At 37.8% G+C, this 20,871-nt stretch overlaps 1 protein-coding gene across 1 annotated transcript in view; it reads left to right on the top strand.

The window, feature by feature from the left end:
* Positions 1–20,871, top strand: part of TRAPPC8 (trafficking protein particle complex subunit 8) — a 57,357-nt gene that overhangs the window by 23,916 nt on the left and 12,570 nt on the right. Inside the window, exons 11-26 of the mRNA XM_075705384.1 lie at positions 1,453–1,558; positions 3,124–3,255; positions 5,372–5,596; positions 6,686–6,794; positions 7,535–7,729; positions 7,922–8,052; positions 9,128–9,202; positions 9,909–10,035; positions 11,091–11,248; positions 12,020–12,462; positions 15,590–15,737; positions 16,886–16,982; positions 17,886–17,975; positions 18,070–18,110; positions 19,805–19,990; positions 20,558–20,659. Of these exons, the coding sequence (XP_075561499.1) occupies positions 1,453–1,558; positions 3,124–3,255; positions 5,372–5,596; positions 6,686–6,794; positions 7,535–7,729; positions 7,922–8,052; positions 9,128–9,202; positions 9,909–10,035; positions 11,091–11,248; positions 12,020–12,462; positions 15,590–15,737; positions 16,886–16,982; positions 17,886–17,975; positions 18,070–18,110; positions 19,805–19,990; positions 20,558–20,659 (2,365 nt within the window). The remainder of the gene's footprint in view (positions 1–1,452; positions 1,559–3,123; positions 3,256–5,371; positions 5,597–6,685; positions 6,795–7,534; positions 7,730–7,921; positions 8,053–9,127; positions 9,203–9,908; positions 10,036–11,090; positions 11,249–12,019; positions 12,463–15,589; positions 15,738–16,885; positions 16,983–17,885; positions 17,976–18,069; positions 18,111–19,804; positions 19,991–20,557; positions 20,660–20,871) is intronic.

Raw genomic sequence — 20,871 nt, 5'->3', positions numbered from 1 at the left:
TGATAGTGCCAGATGACTAAAAGATTGCAGAATGATGGTAACTTTTTAAAGTAAGATATGTTGGTTTATCTAGGATAGTATGGAAAGGGGATCTATGCCATTCTTGACAGAGTGCTTATTAAACTTCTGTATTGCATTTACCTAGCAAGATTTTGGTAGTGGGGTGGCTGCAGGGATGGCTTCTGTGAGAAGGCAGCAGGAGCTGCCCCTGTGTCAGACAGAGACAGTTTTCACACAACTCCAAAATGGACCTGCTGCTGCCCAAAGCTGAGCATGCCAGCAATGCTGGTGGTGCTTCTGTGATAACATACTTAAAGGGTAAAAATTGCTGCACAGCAGCTGTGAGAGAGGAGTGAGAAAATGAGAGAAACAGCCTGGCAGAGATGCCAAGGTCAGTGAGGAAGGAGGAGGAGGGGGAGGTGCTTCCCTGCAGCCTGTGGGAAAGACCACGGTGAAGCAGGTTGTCCCCCTGCAGCCCATGGAGGACCACAGGGAAGCAGGGTTCCACAGCCTGTGGAGGACCCAATGCCAGAGCAGGTGGATGTGCACTGAAGGAAGCTGCAGCCTGTGGAGAGCCTACACCAGAGCAGGTTCCTGCAGGAGCTGTGACCCGTGGAGATCCCACACTGAAACAGCGTTCCTGAAGGACTGTAGCCCATGGAAAGGACCCATGCTGGAGCAATTTCTGAACTGTATCTGTGGGAGGGATGCCATGCTGGAGCAGGGGAGAGCATGAGGAGGAAGGAGTGGCAGAGATGAAATGTTATGAACTGACCGCAACTTCTTTTCCCTGTCCCCTTGCCCTGCTTGAGGGGAGGGGGAGGTAGAAGAGTTGGAAGTGAAGTTGAGCCTGGGAAGCAGTAGTCAGGGGAAGGTGTTTTAGTTTTGTTTTTATTTATCACTATCCTATTCTGTAATTAATTGGCAATAAATTAATTTAATTTTCCCCAAGCCAAGTCTGTTTTGCCTGTGACTCTAATTGGTGAGTGAGCTCCCTGTCCTGATCTCAGCACATGAGCTTTTTAATCTAATTTTCTCCCCCTGTCTTGCTGAGGAGGGGGTGTGACAGAGCAGCTTGGTGGGCACCTGGTACCCACCAGTGTCAGCCGAGCACAACTTGTTTCTGGCTGTTGGACTTCTCATTTATCAGAATGTGTAGTTGGTTGGATCATTTTAGTTGGTATTTTTATAGATACAATATTGTCTTCAAAAAAGCTCTCTAGCTTTGACTTTTGAAAAGCTGCTGTTATAGTAGGATAGGCCACTTAATGTGTCTATCTGTATGTGGTTGTTTTGCAGGGGATGAACTTTCATATGTTTTACTTTAAGAAGGATAATCAACAGAACATCAGTCTGATGCGATATGGAGAAAATTTGTCAGATTTGAGGTGAAAAGTTTTCCATGGCTTATTTTGATAAATATTTATTAATACCCTTATGTTTTTGCTTCAGGAACATGGTTCTGGCTGAACGCTGTGTGCTGCTTAGTGCTGAAATCTTAAAAAGTCAAAGCAAATATTCAGAGGCAGCTGCTCTTCTGATTCGTTTAACCAGCGAGGTAAAACACTTAGTAACTTTTTCCACTCTTGCCCTCCCCCTGTTTGTTTACTTACCCAAGCACTTCTAGGTTACACATTAATTCTTGTCCTGTGATATTTTCTAGCCAAAGGTAGTAAATGAGCTGGTATAAAGCATGAAATGAAGAAAACTGTTTACACTGCAAGTGAAGAAACTAGTACTGTTTTTCTTTCTAGTCAAGTGACTTGCTTGACTTCTTTAAACATACTAAATGTGCATTTGTTATCTTCAGTTTTATAACTAATTTTCCTTGACATCTGCTTAGCTCTTGTATGGCATACTTTCAGTTTAAGAACTTGTGGGTTAAAAGTATTAGCATGGCTTGCCAGAGCCATAAGGGATACTATCCCACATATAATTGGAAGTTCTTTATAGTTTGACTAAGGCATTACTGTAGCTCAGCTGTCTCATTCATCATTAGAATCTTACTGTGTAAGTGAAAGCTAGTCTGAACACTTCTGTAATATTAATTGGTGGAAATTAAGCATGGAATTAGCTTCTAACAGACCAGAAAGTGTCTTGCTTGAAAAAGAGTTAAACAAGTGTGATACCAGTAATAGTATAGCATCTTCTGTGTAGGTTGGAGAAAGTCTAATGGGCACTTAGTTCTGGCTTTGTGGCCAGCTGCACCAAATGTGATGCTTTTGAGACTTTTCCTGGGACAGATTAAGCGTGGAATGAATTTGCGTAGTTCTGTAAGTTTCTCTCTCAAGTGTCTTTGTAGCTTCATTCTTGCCCTTTCAACTTAAGCTTGCTCCCAAAATTTGTTATTTAAGCAAAGAATTTAAATACTGTTGGCTCTGCACAATCATTTTACGACTTAAAATTTATGTAGTACACTTGTGGTGCCTTTTGGCAGTTGCAAGGAAAATCTTCATAGGATACTATATAGTCGTCTTGGAGTATATTTGTAGTCCAGACACATACTTGAACATCAATGATAGCATGGAGTTCAGTTGTGATAAAATCAAGTAGATTCTGTTCTGACTGGTTAGAGTAATATAGCTGTGTCTTGGCATGAGAAGAGAAGTGGGTAATAATAAGAAATTGTACATTACTAAGAAATCATCCTGGTTCTTGTGATACAAATTCACTAAGTTCCGTTGCTCCCTCTGTTCTTCCTTCATCCTGTTAAAGCTCTTATTTTTTGTTTCTAGCTTTAATATCTGCAGGGGGAGGGAGGGGAGAAGGTAGCAGAGTGCTTCAAAGGTAATGGTAAGTGTTCGAAACAGTAGCCTGAGTAACTGAAAAAGCAGAAAATACTTCTTTTATCACTCATACTGAAACAGGTTGATATATAAATCTCTCCACTAGAAAAAAATACCAGCGTATTTGGTATTGAATGCTATACATATAACAAAGTGAAAAATACTTTTAGTCTTATTTTCTTTTATATGCACGCATATACGTATGATGTTTGTATATAAAAGAATCTTCAACTTCACAGCACTGTTACAGCCTACTGTCCCTGTTAGCATTAAAACAAGGCCACTGTTATCTCTGTGTTCAACTTTGAGGCTAATTCTCCTTTTTGCTTTGAAATAGGATTCAGATCTTCGCAGTGCACTTCTGTTGGAGCAGGCAGCCCATTGCTTTATAAACATGAAGAGTCCCATGGTTAGAAAGTTTGCGTTTCATATGATATTGGCTGGCCATAGGTTTAGTAAAGCAGGCCAGGTAAGTATTATCTTTTTGCATGGAAAATATGCTTGGTATTTGATACGTACTCTGAAAAACATGTTAATTGTGTCATCAGTCTGGAAAAAGATGCTTGGCTTCTGACACTTTTGTGTTAGTCGGAAGTATTCAGCTCTGATCTCTGAAAATGACTTCTTCATTGATCAGCATAGTCTTCTGTATTTGAAGTAATGCTGAAGATCGCTGACTTGAAACTTAAGTGATGTGTGTTTTCATTTCTGGGTCTCAATTTTATACACAGTGAGATGCAAGGCTCTTTATTTGGTTAAGGGAGTCTTTTTACTCAAGAGAAGAGTGAGTTGCAGAAGTTACAGATTTGTTAAACTCTTAATTTATTAGAATAATAGGAAAATTTAGATATCTGTTTTTCCTGGTGCCTTAACCACATGATTTTTAGGGGAGATACAGGTGTGTGAACAGTTACTACAAGAGAAACTGAAGGATCTCTTTATGGCTGCTTAGACTTAAGTAGCAATTAAACCAATACAAATCAGATTGTTTTTACTTCTATTCACATTCCTGTGCAGGCAGCTCTAACTGTGGTAAATAAACTCAAAGTTTGTTGGACATAACTTGTGTGCTTTATTTCTGCCTCAGTTGTGGGATAGATGCTCTAAAGATAGCTTGTGCTTGATTTCTGCTGGGGTTAGCCACAGGAGTTCAGTTATGGGGCTGTCTTTGAATACAGTCAATTTCAGTTTACCAATAAGCTGCAAACATGGGATAGAAATAAATTTCTATTACAAATCAATAATACAGCGGAACCCGGGCATCAGAATTCTGTTTGAAACAAAGCCCTGTGGTCTTGGGGGCGGGGTGTTCTCCCACCCCACCCAATCTTGGTTTTATCTTTCTGGTAAGGACCAAAGAAAGCATTGTTGTAGTCTTGGCTTCTGTATTTAAAATCACAGATGTGAAGAATAGTAGGCGTATCCCCCTCCCACCCCTTAGTCATCTTCATGCAGTAGTTTCCCTGTCTATTGTTATGACGATACAGTACTGATAGGGAGCTATTGATCAGAGTTTTCTTATTTATTCTCTTATCTCATTCCTTTGCCTGGAAAAGTGCATGCATTTTGTAAAGCTTTGACTTTGTCTTCATGTAACAGTGCTCTTGTTTGTGTCTAATTCGTGTAGGGATTCTGGTTTCCAAGGAATGCTTTTTCAGTGTTAAAGTAAATGCAGGTTATCTTTTTTTTTTTTTCATATCCTTAGAGGTACCAAAATATTAAATGCTACTGAAGAGAAGTCAGCCAGGCTGTTCAGCTGCATACTGTAATAACGTATTTTAAAGTGTCAGTAGTATCTGCTGATGCTAAGGATTTACTGCTTGTACTCTGCTGTTATCACCATACCAATTTGAACATATCTTAAGATTTTTTCGCATTACTGCTGTAAATAAGGGAATGCTGTTCCCTTTTTTTAGAAGCTGAGACTTGCCTGTACAGTGAATGCCTATGCAGATGTTCAATACCTAGACTTGGGATTGAATGCCCAGGTCCTGATGTATGTACAGGAAAGGAACTGTGGAGCTGACTGGGAGCAGAGCATCTATCTCCCAATGGTTGATGCGATTGGTAATTTTGTCTTGTATGTACTGTAGGGCTGGTTTTTGTTGGTTTGCTTGGCATGGATTTTGTCCCAAGTGTGTCTACTGAACAATTGACTGGAAGTGTCACACTGAAAGTTCAGTTACAGAAATGAAATGAAATGTGTTAAATCTAGCTTATGTCCTGAGGCTTGGCAGTAGAGCTTTGTAGACTTTAGTAGTCCTAAAGCAACACAGAACAATATTTTAAAAGTAGTTGTCTTTTGTTATTTGCTTTTTTGGCTTACTGCCTGTTACACTAGTCTTTGAAAACATGAACTTAATCTGCAGGTTAGGCTCTGTACTGTAGGAACCAACACTTCTGTGCTTAGATTAATGTTGACCAGATGCTATGAGGTATAGTTCTGCAAGCAATATGCTTAGCATAGTCAGGGGGGTACTAAAAACTTCAGTAACTTTTCTGACTTAGTGTTCAGTCTTCCTACTATTATAATGAGTGGTTAATGGGATTATTTGAGAAATTAACTTGTTTGTTTTTTCTTGCAGAAAAAACATGCCTTACGTTGCTACTGTCAAGCCATGCAGGTTTACAAAGGGAAAGGCTGGTCTCTTGCAGAAGACCATATTAACTTCACTATTGGTCGCCAGTCCTTTACACTTCATCAGCTTGACAATGCTGTGTCTGCCTTCAGGCACATTTTGATCAATGATAGTAAACAATCTCCAGCTCAGCAAGAAGCTTTTTTAAGAGAATATCTTTATGTTTATAAGGTAAATGACTTTTCATTGTCTTTATTCCTTGAGTAATCAGTAACTGTATTACCAGTAATTTTTTATTAAGTCATTAAATGATTTTGTCATACCTGCTTTGCTCCAGTGTTGGTTTTTTTTATCTAGTTGATATGTTCATTTTCACTTTAGGCTTCAAAAAACCAAATATGCCACATCTCATGTATGTATTAAGTGTACTTTCACTGATGGGTATTAGTGTGACTCTTTGTATGTGTGTTTATTACAGTAGAATGAACTCTTCCTCTTAAGGGTCATGGCTCAATTGCAGCTTGTGTTAGTTCAGTTTCTTTTGGAGAAAGTGGATCTGTTTTGCTTTGATCAATTTATAATGATTTTTGAGGCTTTTGGTAATAAATCTTTAATAAAGACTAGGTAGCTCTGTCACCTTTTCTGGTACTATAAAGTACTTGCCATCCATGTTGTAGTGAATTTTATTCTTTAATATGGGTTTTTATAGATCAAGTGACTCATCGAGTTGGGTGTAAGTTTGTGACTGATTCTGGACTGTAGTTATCCCATGTTACATTATGGGGTGTTTAGTGCTGATATCACACACAGCTTGCAGCCGTGTAGTTAGTTACTGTCTTTTAAAGCTTTTAAACAGAATTTCTATGGTGTTTGCTAAGTTATGGTGGACCTTACTTGAGACTGGTGTTTTGCCACACCTGAGCTGTGGACAGGCCTGTGTAACGGTGGTGGTGTAGTGAACATAGTTTATCAAATTGAGTTAGAGAGTCAAGCTATGGATCAAATAAAGCTTCTATCAGCTGTGCAGCCACAATAGCAATTAGAGTGCTGGATTAAAATCATTATTCTCCTTTTTACGTAAAGATTTCACAAACTTTAAACTCTTATTGAAGAAAAAAATACTACTTCAGACTGTCAGAGCAGAAGAAACTATTAAAATAGTTAATTGAAACGATTCATTCCGTCTTAAAAATATTCTCTGTTCAAACATTGAGTGCTTATAACTTGGCTTCCTTATCATTCCAGTTATTGGTAATGTACAACATGGACATCATGTATTTGCATAATGGCATGACACTCCATTTTCCTTCTTTGCTCCAGAACGTAACACAGCTGTCACCTGATGGTCCCTTACCACAGCTTCCTTTACCGTATATTAACAGCGCAGCAACCCGTGTTTTCTTTGGGCATGATCGAAGACCAGCAGAAGGTTAGAAAATCTTATGTAAACAGATTGAAGTCCCTTATTTATGGAACCAAAATTTATGCAAGAGTTGGTGTAACTTAAAAAAATCTATCATTATGTAAGACTAATGTGACAAGCTAACTTCTTTAATATTTCAAAAGACAAGCTTAAGCTTAGTATCTACTTGCTAGATGTTTTCAGACTTTCTGTGTAAATATGAAATCCACGTATGCAGGTGTGCTGACTTCCACTATTTTTCATAGCTGGGAAGCTTCAATGCAAGTCTGTAATTAACTTCATGAAAGGGATTATTAATGCTTTAGCAAATGCTACATGTTGGTGCTAATGCTAGAAATTGTCTTTACAACTTTCTCTTGGATTAAGTGTTTGAAACACTGTAATTCCTGAATGTGAAGTAAGCTGAGTGGAAATTCTTATATAAACCAGGGCTGTACTGTGGGACTGTAGCCTGTCATAAAGTAAAAATAATCTGTAAGCTGAGTAATACCATGTAGCATGCTAAAATCTTGGAATTCCACAATTTTCAAATAGAATTATACTTAAATTATCCTCAGTATTGTCTTCATGTGTGTATTTCAAAATGGCTTGGAATTCACTGACTTAAATCAATTGTAACATAAAAATGACAGTGACCGAGAACTTAAAATATCTTAACAATACTTACCCAACTGTCAGTGCAGTCCTCTGTTGCAACTGTTGCATGCCACTGTTCTCATCTTGTAAGATTGCCTTACTCATACTAGGTGAAAAGCAGGCAGCTACGCACGTAAGTCTGGATCAAGAGTATGACTCGGAATCATCACAACAGTGGAAGGAACTTGAAGAGCAGGTTGTATCTGTGATAAATAAAGGAATAATACCTTCAAACTTTCAACCAACACAGTTCTGTTTAAATCGCTACTCGGATAACTCCAGATTTCCACTTGCTGTGATAGAAGGTAAAGTTAGGGTTTATACACTTCAGAAATAAAATGAGTTAGATGAATTTGTACAACATTTTCTGTGTTATTGGAGATTTAAACCAATGTTCTTGTGCAAGTTGTTTGCACAAGAATGCTTTGAGTTAGGTGAACCTTCAGATTGTGGTGGGGATCGCCTGTTGTCATGATTTTCTTGCCCTTTTTTAATAGAACCGATAACTGTAGAAGTGTCCTTCCGAAATCCTCTGAAAGTTCCACTTCTTTTGACTGACCTTTCATTGCTGTGGAAGTTTCAACCTAAAGACTTTGATGCAAAGCATGATGGAGAAACAAAAGAGCTGGTAAGGAAAGCTTCATCCTTTTTCAACCAAAACCAAACAGCTACAGTTACGGAGTATATATTAACTTAAATCTTCAAAATTATGTAGTATGAAAACAGCTGGTTTAAGTGTAAATTAGAAAAAGCGGTGGGTGGGGGGGGAAGTAGCTGCTGAATTTCCTTATGCATTGTTTAGATTTTCCTAGATCCATAGGGCACAAAGCAGCCAGTTAACAAAAATACTATGATGAGTATTGTAAAGATTAATGCAAAGCAAAATACTTCCCACATTTCATTGTATGTGTAGTACATCTATTTTGAGTCACACTAGCCTTGACTAGCAGAAATGACTTGCAATGTCAATAGGTATATTATCAAATTCCTTTTTCTTACTCGAGCTACTGCACGTCATGAAATTTGTGTTCTGAAAAACTGCTGGTATGACATAGAAACATCTTGGTATCTTGATTAGAAGAAAACTGAAAATTTATTGTATTAAATTAATGTTTTGAATACTTTAGATGAACTGCTTACTACTGTTTAATTTAATACTTCAACTAATACTGCCAAAACTTGCCTCTGAAGGGCTGTTCTCGCATTCATATTTTTAAGGTTTTAGTATGTTCTAATACTGAATATTACAGCACCTTTAGAGATCACTGTTCCAAATGCTTTTGGCCAGGAAACAAATTCATAAGGAATTTACTGTAAGTGTTTTCTGGAGTTATGAACATGGTTTCATATAAATAAGTCTCAAGGAGTACCATACGCTTTCCCTCCTGTTCTGGTCTGAACTGATACTTAAATGATATTATAAATACTTCTGTAAGTATCAGTGGAATTGATTGGGAACGGTTCCAATTTATAGTGATAAAACTTAAATTTCTCTCTTAAGTAAATGTTTAATAAGGCTGCTGCCTTAATTCAGAAAGCCTGAGAAGCTGGGCATACAGCACCTGCTGGTCCCAACTGTCTGCAGTTTGAAATTTGTATGCTTTTTTTCCTTGAACACTTTAGGAAAGGTGTGGGAAGTAATATTTATGGCACTTTTTCTGCCTAGGAGTAATAGTACCTGAAAAGCTGTTTCTTCTTCTCAGGGAACATGCGATGATGATATGATAGGAACTGAAGCAATAGCAGAATTTTTAATTAATAGTGAAGAGACAAAAGTGGTAAGTATTAAAATTTGTTTTAAAAATAGTCTTTTCAGTGTTGAACTTTAAGGTGGAGTTCAGACTTGTTATGATCTGAACTTAATGCTAAACTTGCAGAAGACATTAATGATACACAAAATACTCGAACTTCTGAATCTCATCAGTGTGTATAAATATCTGAAGGGAGGATGTGACAAGACAAGAGGCAGTGGGCACAAACTGAAACACAGGAGGCTCCATCTGAACATCAGGAAATAGTTGGTTTTTTTTTTTAACTGGGATAGTGACTGACTACTGGGCACAGGCTGCCCAGAGAGATTGTGGAGTCTCCATCCTTGGAGATATTAAAAGCCATTTGGACATGGTCCTGGGCAGCTGGCTCTAGGTGGCCCTACTTGAGCAGGTGAGTTGGACAAGATCACCTCCAGAAGTTCTTTCCAACTTCAACCATTCTATGATTCTGCCTCTGTTAAAGTTCATTTTTGTTACTATTTAGGATTCTTTCCTAATGTAATGAGCATCTCTCAGCTGTGGACTGGTTTGGTAAATTCTGTGTATATGACATTTTGAATCCAGTAAATGACCTGTAGTTGTTTTATGCAGTTATATTTGACACAAGTATAAAGTAAACGTAGCTGTGAGTGTCTTTAGCAATTGGACATTTAAATGTAATAATACTTTTTTCTAGTAGCAACAACAACAAAAATTTAACGTATCTCCACAGGCAAGACTAAAGCTCTTTCCCCATCAAACAGGGGAGCTACACATTCTGGGAGTCGTTTATAATCTTGGCACTGTTCAGGGTGCTGTGACATTAGATGGGATAGATCCTTCTATTGGATTACAGACAGGTAAGTGTATTATTTCCTTAAGTTGTGTATCTCTGGAAGGGGGATACATGGCTTTGGGCAGAGTAGAATTAAATTCTAGTGTTTAATGTTTGATTATCATGATGCAAGGCCTTCCTTCAGGTAAAGATGTAGAAACAAGGGAAGCAACTGGAACAGGATAAGAATTGGTACCTGTAGGAATCCCCTGAGAAAGGAAGTAATCTCTGCCAAACCCATACTTACTGTTCCTTTTAAATCTGTGGAAATTCTGAAACCATTGGAAAAAAAAAAATTAAATATTCCATCTATGCCATGTTGAATCTATAACAACTTTCACTAACTCTTGCCATTCATTTTTCTTGTGGGTCTCTTTGCTTTGTTAGCTTTCAACTTTTATCTAAATGTTTCACTGAAGTTCTTTGCATAGATTCCCAAATTTAAATTTGGCTGATATAATTTTTTTTTAGCATCTTGACTTTACTTTGGTTCTCTTTCCTTTATATAAATGGCTTTTTAATTGCATGTTACTTGATCTGTTTTGTTGAGTTATTCACCTGAAACTGTCTCGGGGAAAATTTAGTTGTTGGAGGAAATGGGGATTAAAGCATGTGTTTGAAAGTATCTAAAAGAAATAATGAAGCTTGTTTAGCTATCTACAAACTGGAAACCTTTGGAATAAAAAACATTTGGAGAGTGGTGGCCCATCTTTGAAGGAAATAAAAATGTTTTGGGTGACTTTTCCAGCTTGGCAGAAATTGGGAAAGGAAATAAATACATGACCTTCATGCTCTGTGCTCCTCCTGCCAGTTGTAGTCAAACTGTTAAAGCGCAGAGTAAGTCCACAACAATGGATAACTGGCTGGCTGAACTCACAATAGCAATGTGTTATGTGTGACAGTAAGCTTTGAATAGTTCTTTGTTAGTGATACTGCTTAATCAATGAACACCACCTGTGCCCAATAACAGAAAAATCAAAATGATTTTTGAGATTGGGTAGGGAGCTTTCAATCACTTCTCAGAAAACATTAGGAATTACTTTTAAAAGTTTGATTTTTTTTTTTTTTAAATTGTTTCAGGAAAGTTTGTCTCCAATGGGTTATCTGTACGAGGACGACAAGATTTAGAAATCCAAGGGCCTCGACTTAATAACACAAAAGAGGAAAAAACATCTATTAAATATGGACCTGATCGACGTTTAGATCCCATTATTACAGAAGAAATGCCTTTGTTGGAGGTATGTAGCTACTGTCTATTGGCAGTTTGGAGCAAATAGCTGAATCCAGAGCTTATAAATGTAATTCTAACAATGAAGTCTTAGCCTAAATCTCTCCAGTTAATTTCTAATCTGTCAGTGCTGAACTTGTGTGGTTTTTTTTTATTTTTCAAGTGAAACTTGGAAGCTTCTAAACTAACATCCTTTTGAAATTGTTAATATTCCCTTAGAATTTCAGTTGGCAACAGCTTTTGTAGCCAAATTTCAAGGTGAGGGGGAACAGGCAAAGAGGCTTTTTTCTGTTTGCTTGCTGTTGATCTAGAATAGTTCTTAAAGTTGGTTAATTAAAACACATTGGTTTTCCTTACTAACTGGTTAATGACAACAGTCTACAGAATTAGAATATTTCAGTTGGAAGGGACCTACAGTGATCATCTAGTCCTGACCACTCCAGGGCTGACCAAAAGTTAAAGCATGTTATTAAGGACATTGTCCAAATGCCTCTTAAACACTGACAGGCTTGGGGCATCAACCACCTCTCTGACCACCCTCTTGGTAAAGAAATGCTCCCTAATGTCCAGTCTAAACCTCCCCTGGTGCAGCTTTGAACCATTCCCACATGTCCTGTCACTGGATACAAGGGAGAAGAGATCAGCACCTCCCTCTCTACATCCCTCCTCGGGAAGCTGTAGAGAGCAATATAGTTTAAGTATGTTGGCTGTTGTTTTCACGTGCATTCATAACTCGGCTCAATGTTCAGGTTTTTCTTTTTTCCTGTTCTCTCCTATACAGGTGTTCTTTATAAATTTTCCTACAGGGCTTCTCTGTGGAGAAATCAGAAAAGCATATGTAGAATTTGTGAACGTAAGCAGGTGTCCTCTTACTGCACTGAAGGTTGTGTCCAAGCATCCAGAATTTTTTACTTTTGGTGGAAATACTGCTGTTCTAACGCCACTAAGTCCTTCAGCTTCTGAAAACTGTAGTGCTTACAAGACTGTCGTGACAGATCCTACCTCTGTGCGTACAGCACTGCTATCTTCAGCTTCTTCTGTAGACTTTGGGGTTGGCACAGGAGGTCAGCCTGAAGTAATACACGTCCCACTTCCTGATGCTGTTCTTCTTCCTGGGGCTTCAGTGCAGCTGCCAATGTGGTTACGGGGACCAGATGAAGAAGGTGTTCATGAAATTAACTTTTTGTTTTACTATGAAAGTATTAAAAGACACTCAAAAATGTGGTAAGTTTTCATTTACTTTTTTCTGTCATACTTACTAGACACATTATAAACATTATAAGCATAAATATAATTCTTACTGAATTTCTCTCAGTTGCTGTGATGATGTAAAAATGGCCTGTTACCTGCTATTCTAAGCAATTTTTTCCTACTATATGATCTAATTTCCATATGAAATCATATAGTCTACACTGCTTCCATCAAAGTGGCAATTATTAAAATAATTTAGTAGAAGGAGGGATAATGGAATGCTGTTAATACAAACTCTGTATTTAGTTTCTCTGGAAGCACATCTTTCTGAGGCATGGTGGGGGGCGGGAATCGTGGTTTAATTTGTTTCTGCACGTTATAAAACAAAATATTGTTTACTTTGAACAAAAGGGTTTGTTCTCAGTTAAAATGTGGTTAGTAATTGTATTACAATGGAAGTTATTCTCTTTGGAGGGGTTAAATACCAAGTTTGACTTGCATGCTATTGTATAGTTCCTTTTTGGACTATCCAGAGACAGTGGACAGTCAAGTTTGACACCACATGCTAACAAATAGTACTTTCTTTGAACTTCACTTGAAAGGTGGCAAGTTGACTTTTTATGTCACTTATTGCCAAGTCCCACCCATGTCTGAGGCTAAGAAGGCTCAGGAGATAACTTTTTTGAGAAACCTCTTCTTCAAAGATTCTAGGGTGAATAGGCCTTTGTTCAGCAAGTGAAGAGATCAGCCTTCAGGAAGTCTTAGTGTAGCAATCTAGGAAACAGCCAAATTCAGAAATGAAGACTGCCTCTTTTTACCCCTCTCTTTCACTCTTCTGCAACTACTTACATTGCTACATTATAGCTGTTAGAGCTCATAGCTAGAGCTGAGGAAAAGTTGCAACAGGCTTTATGTAGATTCAGTTTTAGCCCAGTAAGAATCCTGGCCACAGACTTGATAAACGTTACTCTTCAATTTTCTGGGAGAAAAATTTCTTGTGGAGCTGTGTGTGCTGGATTTGTTTGTCTGGAGAATGTGTCTGCCCACCTTAAAAAGTAGTGCAGATGAGGAGGAGTGGATCTGTAACCAGGGCTGGGGACCTGGTGGTGTGGTTTAACCCCAGTGAGCAACTAAGCACCACCCAGCTGCTCAATCACCACCCCCCTGGTAGGATGGGGAAGAGAACCAGAAGGGTAAAAGCGAGAAAAGTCGTGGGATGAGGTAAAGACAGTTTAATAGGTAAAGCAAAAGCTGTGCATGCAAGCAAAGCAAAACAAAACAAGGAATTAATTCACTACTTCCAGTTGGCAGGCAGGTGTTCAGCCGTCTCCAGGGAAGACAAATGCCATCACTCTGAACTTCCCCCCTTCCTTCTTCTTGCCCCAGCTTTATATGCTGAGCATGATGTGATATGGTATAGAAAATCCCTTTGGTCAGTTGGGGTCAGCTGTCCCGGCTGTGTCCCCTCCCAACTTCCTGTGCACCCCCAGCCTGCTCGCTGGTGGGGTGGGGTGAGGAGCAGAAAAGGCCTTGACTCTGTCAGCAGTAACTAAAGCAGTAACTAAAGCATCCCTGTGTTATCAACACTGTTTCCAGCAGAAATCCAAAACATGGCCTGGTACTAACTACTATGGAGAAAATCAACTTGCAGTCAAAATGAGCACACCTGGTCTCTGTAGTATGTATACATATTCAGGATGGTGGTGGGGAGCAGGGCTACTTCAGATGAACTCTAGTCAGATGGACTGAATGCTTGTGGGTGGACCTTATTTTCCAGGCTAGTTCTGAGAAAGAAAACAAGTTCATGTGCTGTGAGACTGCTCTGTAATGTAAACCAAAGCCAAGAAAGTTGAAGGTGGTCAAGAGAGTGGATCAGTGGCGTATTCTTGAAATCAAACTAAAAGTTGTGCAAATGTGCCCTTTGTTTAGGTTTTTCTACAGTTTCTGAAATGCCAAATTTAACTTTTCATTTGGCTTTAAGCTAGTCTGTAGGAATAGGGAACTTGTCCCTCTACAGTGTAGTTATTTTTTTCTTTCTTTTTTTTTTTTAAGAGCAGAACTTACTTCTCCTTTGAGTTCATAATATTCAGAAAGCGAGGTGTTTCCGAGATGGCTGATGATTGTTTGGGGAATATATTTGTTCCCTACTATATTGAGGTTTCCAGGGGAACTTAAGCAATGTGATCTTGTTTAACAGTACTCTTTGTACACTGAGCATAGCTTTTAAATTTTCAAAAAAGATTTAATTTGTGCCACTTGAAAGCTATACAGATATCTGTATATCTGTCTGAAGATTAACTGCAAACGTTTATTCTGTAGATTGTGACATTATGTGAAGTACAGTTTAGGAAACCACTGATTTCTCCTCCCAAAACAAGTATCACATGATGTTTCAGCCTACTTAGTAGATAATGTATATCAAACTTTTACATGCCTCTAATGCTTTCAAGTGGAAGTTATGGTAACACAAAGCTTCTGTGTGGGAAAAAAACTCATGTGTTTTGATGGTGTCCAAGAATGGCAGTTTACTCGCCATTAGAAAAACAGGAAGATAACTTTTACAAAGGGCTTGCTGGCCTGGAGGTTGAGCATGTCTGGAAAAAGGCAGAGTAGTGATGGTTCTAGAAGTAAACTGTCAAGATTCTCAGTTCAGGGGAATTTGTTGAACGCAGTGGTATTCTGTCTAAATGCTTTTTAGTAAATGTTTATGCAGGACATGTGACTAATTGTGGGCCTTCTATAGTTTATTTACTCAAGAACTCTATTTTCCACAGCATGTGGTGGCATTAAATAGCTTAATGACATCCCTGTGCCAGGACATGCCTGTTTGCTTTCACTGTGCTGGTCATCTTACATCAGAAATATTTCTGATGTATTTCTCTTCACGGTAACATACGAATCTTTTTCTCCAGTATTTCAAGCTGGCTAAGAGACTGCATGTTTGAACAGCACCTAGCCATGCAGCATGATTGTTAAAAATAATATAGTTTTGATAGGAAGCTAAAAAGAAAAGCGTCTCTTTGGTTGAAAGGAATAAATTGTCTAATGGCCTTGGTATTGATGGCAAATATAAAAGTTAGACTTCTTGATGACAGGTTCTGGACAGCAGCCCTGGTTGTTCAGAATGTCTCATTTTCTGCTTTCTTCCCCTCTTTCCTAGTCATAGAGTATTAAGGCACACTGCAGTTATTTGTACTAGTCGGTCTCTGCATATTCGAGCTACTGTCTGCAGAAGTAATGCACTTGAAGATGAAGAAGGCAGAGGAGACAATATGTTGGTGTTTGTGGATGTAGAAAATATCAATACTGTAAGTTCTTATTTTTAATAATATTAATAATAATTAAAAAAATGTTCTAAAGCTCAGCAGATGTGCAAGTGTCACCAGTAGAACCAAGACCTAAGTAAAAAGGTTTTTTTACAACTACTTTGCAAACACTAAGTAAACCTTGCATATTGAATCATTCTGGTTACTGTTGGCAAGAGTACTAACATTAAGTTATATCTCAACTCTGGAAGTCTGCTATAGCTATTGCTATCCTAAACAAATTCCAGTACTGTAGTTTAGAGTCGTTTTTTCTTTTGGGAAGATTTATTCCAAATTCATGAATTTTTTTGATGATCACAACTTTCAAGATAGCTCTGAATGAGACAACCTGTGTCCCCTGCAACATTTCAGTAAAAGCACGGGTAGAATTAGTGGCAATGTGAAGTCAGAATTTAAGCTCCAACTTGAAGGAAGCTTCTGTGTTTACACTTATTACCAAACTCTAAAAGACATTTTTGCAAATATAATCCAAATACAGGTATGCCTGTTGTGATCTGTTGATATAGCAAAGCAGATGAAAATGTTTGTTTTTCATACCACACTAATTTAAATTTACTCATTTTTTTTGTAAAGCTGCTCCCATTTATTAACCACAAAGCAAGGTAATAGAATCCTTTGTTTATAGAATTCCTAGACACTTAGCTGGCAGTGGAATCACTCAGCAACCCCAAAAGCTACTTTTCATTGTGTATATATATGTTAAATTCAAGAACTTTTTTTTAAATTAGATTTATGACCTAGCAATATTCCTAAAGTAATCTTGGAAACTAAGTGGCCTTGCAGTGTTCTGCATTGGAATTAAAAGCCTAGGTTTTATTATAGTAATCTTAATCTAAAATACTAGCTTGCAAGTATTTTTCTGGGAGATCTGTTTCCTCTTTGTGTGGCATTGTTTACTGGAATTGGAAATTTGTTTACTGGAATTGGAAGTTGCTGTGAGCTGGGACTGTTGTTTACAGTGTGTCTTAATTCTCTTCTTGTTTCTCCTTAGTACTGTATTATGGATGGTGTGAATGATGAGTTAAATTAAGACTCTAACAGTGCCACCTTGCAATGAACACTTACTGTACAATGTAGAACATCACAGTTGTGAATGGCCGTCATTGACATAATTTTTGTTTCTTCCTTAGAGTGAGACTGGTGTTAAAGAATTTCATATAGTGCAAGTTTCAAGTAATAGCAAGCAATGGAAGCTTCAAAAATCTGTTAACGTATCTGAAGACAAAGGTGTGTACCTTCATCACCGAAAGGGTGGCAAAAAGTCTACCTTCTGCCTGACAAGAATAGTTAAAAGAATCTTATAAGAAGTTGAATTTGGCTTTCAGAATAATTAATTTCTAAAAGCTTTGTCCATTTCAAACATACTACAGCCCTTCTTTTGTTACTGTTTCAAGCAAAATATATTGACAGATAACTTTCAGACTTCCTTAATTTTAAAAATGGGCTTAACTTGCAGGCAAATTATTTCTGTGATGTAGAGAAATCCATGTCTGGGTTGGCTGATAACTTGCCTCACAGGAAATATGTTTCAGTGTTCCTTTACTTTTAGTTATTTATATCAGTGTTAAATTTAACTGATCAACAGAATATTTGACAAGTGCTCTACTCAGTTATTAGAAATATACCAGAATTGTGAGTGCTGTATTGTGCCTTAGCTAATACAAGCTGCTAATTTTTGAAAAGGCTACTGTGCCAGGCAAAAAAAGGTGCTGTTGTTGTATCTAACAAATGTTATCTTTGCTTGTATGCTGACATTTTATGTACTCAAAAGTTAAAAATACTAGACATGTATTCCTCTTCTATTAATATTGAGGGTGAACCAGTCATAAACTGAATCTTTTGTCTTCTGTTCCTTCCTTCTTTCTCTGTATCTCCTTTATGTATTATGGCTCGCTTTCTGCTCTAGAAGTAGATGGAAGGGATCAGCAGAAGATGCATCTTCTTTACTACCATGCAGTCACAGAAAATTAATCTTCTTTACTATCGTGTAGTTGCTCTGCTTGGTTAATTATGCTTCTTAGGTATCATCAGTGTGTTTTTTATTTGTGAAGTTTAAAGGCTGACTTGGCTAATGAGGAGGGACTCTGGTTATGTTGAGGGGGAAAAAATCTTGCAACCTTTTTCTTTCAGATACTAAACTTGCTAGCAGAGAGCGAGCGAAGTTATGCTTTAAAGCAGTAAGATGCAAAAACTTAGAAGGTAGGTTCTCTCCTGAATGTGGTAACTTTTTGAAGAAAATACTATTTGTATGCTGTATGCTGAAATTGTGACTTCTCATGATGCTGAAACAATGCCTTCTCTTTTTATCCCTTAGAAAATTACACATTTGCAGACATTGTGTTTGGAAATGAACAGGTAGGTGAATTGGTACAGCTGCGTATTTTGTCTTGTGCAAGGTGTCCCTGTCATGTGCAAGTATCCCAGTGAAATCCTTTTTTAAAACTTAAAATGGGAACAGTGCTTTCATAGTTGGGAAGCTGAGTTTTGCTCATCAAAAACTTGGTCTTCTAGATCAGCTTTTTTTACAAAGAGAAGGTAAGATGGCATAGGCTAGTGGATTGTCTGGAATTTTAAGTTCCCAGCTCCACAGCTGAACTACTTTGGGAGTCCATTGCGATGCTAACTTTTTTGCTAATGTCTTTCCTTCCTTTCCAACTCTTCAGAGCAGTTGTTCTGAATATGTCCCAGACCTCTAGTTTTCTAGTAGAGATCTGTGGATGTCAGATTCTTGTTCTATTGGGGTTTTTTTCTGAATTATATATTTACTAAGATCAGTTAAAAATTCTAATTGCAGCTTATTCTAAAAATAATCTGGAAACCTCTAATGGATGTAGATACCAGAATTTCAGAACTACTAATGTAGGTTGCAGTCAGTTCAAGGAGTCTGTTTCTTCGATTTTTCTTAAAGTTTAAGATTCTAGACTGCTGTGCTCTTTTAATCTTTTTAAGCACACAGGTATTGTCTGAAGAAGAATCCTTTTAGCAGATGATGTTGGTACAGCAAATGCTTTTCCAAAACCTGAGGAAAGTAGGCCACTTAGATCAGAAATCTACATTAGCATAGTGGATTTAGTTAGCTGGATGTCAGATTGCTTATTTTATGCTGAGTGTACATTTTCCATATATGTATCCAGCTTTTAAAAGCCAAAGAAAACCTACTCACTGCCATTTCATTTTATGGGCATATAAATTGAAGTTAGGACTAAAAATCTGAGGTAGATGATCCCTCTTAAAGTTGGATGAGCTGCATGAACTTCAGTGTTCTTGTAAGATGATGTTCTCTAATGGGGGGGATGGGGAGAGGGCCCTCGCTTCTAGACAGTTACTCCAAAAGCAGATTGTTTCTCTGGGTACGAGTATTCTGCTAATGCAACAATTAGCAGCTCTGCAACAGCGTATTCTGGAAAGGCTAACATTTTTGAAAGGAGGGGGTTAGGAAGCTGAAGTTTCTTACTTATCCTGCTGTCTCCAAGTATCATTGCTGTTGGTCTTAAAAGCACTGCTTCCTTATCAAGCTTTTGGTGTTGGAAAAGCTCAGCAGAAATGATGACAAACAGCACAGTACTCCTGGCTGTGCCACTTATACATGTGGAATATGCTGTGCAATCTGTTATCTTCGCTATTGCTATCAAAATGTATGTTCCTTATGTTGATAAATAATTCTAGCTAACCTGGGGAAAATATTAATAAGCAATAATGACTTGCATGTGAGTTAGTTGGACACTTCAGCTTTCTACACTACACTTGATATATCACAGTAGGCTGTCTGGTGGTAATAATCAAAGCCCTTATTTCCAAGTTCGGTATTTGTAGTTTGAGGCCAATAATCTATAGCTCTGTTTCCCTATGTTACTTTAAACAGCTCATTAGGTAGAGCTGATCTCTAACAGGGCAAGCATGGAAACAAAGATGCGTGGCATCCTGTAGGTTTGCAAAGGGAAGTAAAGCAAGGTAATGGAACTGAAATACTACCGTGATAGCTTTGTTAGAGTAACTTGTGTCAGCTTGTGTCCTGTTCTGAGAGCATTCTTTCTTTTTTTTTCTTCCAGATAATAAGTTCAGCCAGTCCTTGTGCAGACTTTTTTTTTCAAAGCTTATCCTCTGAATTTAAAAGAACACATGTGCAATCTCATACTCCAGCATCTCAAAGGGCTGTGAAACAATCATTTGATGAGACAGTCAGATTAATACAAAGATGCAGTGAAGTTGATTTGAACATTGTTGTACTGTGGAAGGTATGTATGGTTGTGGCCTTTGTGGTAATTTGGCCATGAAATATGACTGTTAGAAAATAATTTAATACAGCATCCTGAACTTTCAACTTATGCAAAATTTATGGATGATTTTTTTCTGAAAACAGGCAAATGAACTAAAATGGTGTCAAGAAGCAAAGACAGTCTTAATAGCTGTTACTATAATAAGTATGCTTAAGTGGTTTTACATTACTCTGGATGCACCCAGCTCTTACGAGTTCTCTTAAAAGAGAATATTCTGAAATCTTAAACCAAGAGACTTGTTAGTGCTTGCTTTTATCATAGAACTGTAAGAGTGACCCAGTCTGTTTTGAAGAGGATCTCGTTTACCAGAATGCAAATATTAAGTAGTGGAAATTGGCAGTCTAAACTTCAGCAGTTGTCTGTGGTTGCAAAATCAAAAGCATACACATAAAATAAGTATGTTATGCTAGCCTTTAGGTTTTGAACAGTACAGCATCTTCCACTTGAGTTAGGGAAAAGTCATTCTGTATTATGAAGCTTACAATAGCTTCCGGTCTGCTAATGTCTTTGTATTATATTCTGCAGGCATATGTTGTGGAAGACAACAAGCAGCTTATTTTGGAGGGCCAGCATCATGTTGCCATTAATACAGTTGGGAAGGAGGCTTTTTCATTTCCTCAGAAGCAGGTAATCCAGTGTGAAGTCTTCCTTTACAATTGCTTCTTTCCCAAAATAGACTTGATATATTTTCTTGTAAATAAATGGAATCACTTTGGGTGCTTTCGTAGAATCTAACATCAGATATGTGTTATTGCTAAATAATTCAGATTTACTTCAACTTTGATAAGTCATCTATATTGAAATATCTAGGCTCAGTTTAAAGATGAGAAAAGCAATAT

This window comes from Pelecanus crispus, chromosome 2 (assembly GCF_030463565.1).
Source record: "Pelecanus crispus isolate bPelCri1 chromosome 2, bPelCri1.pri, whole genome shotgun sequence".
NCBI classification, from domain to species: Eukaryota; Metazoa; Chordata; class Aves; order Pelecaniformes; family Pelecanidae; genus Pelecanus; species Pelecanus crispus.
Note: the sequence above shows the minus strand (reverse complement) of the source record. Positions and strands in the feature narration are given on the sequence as shown.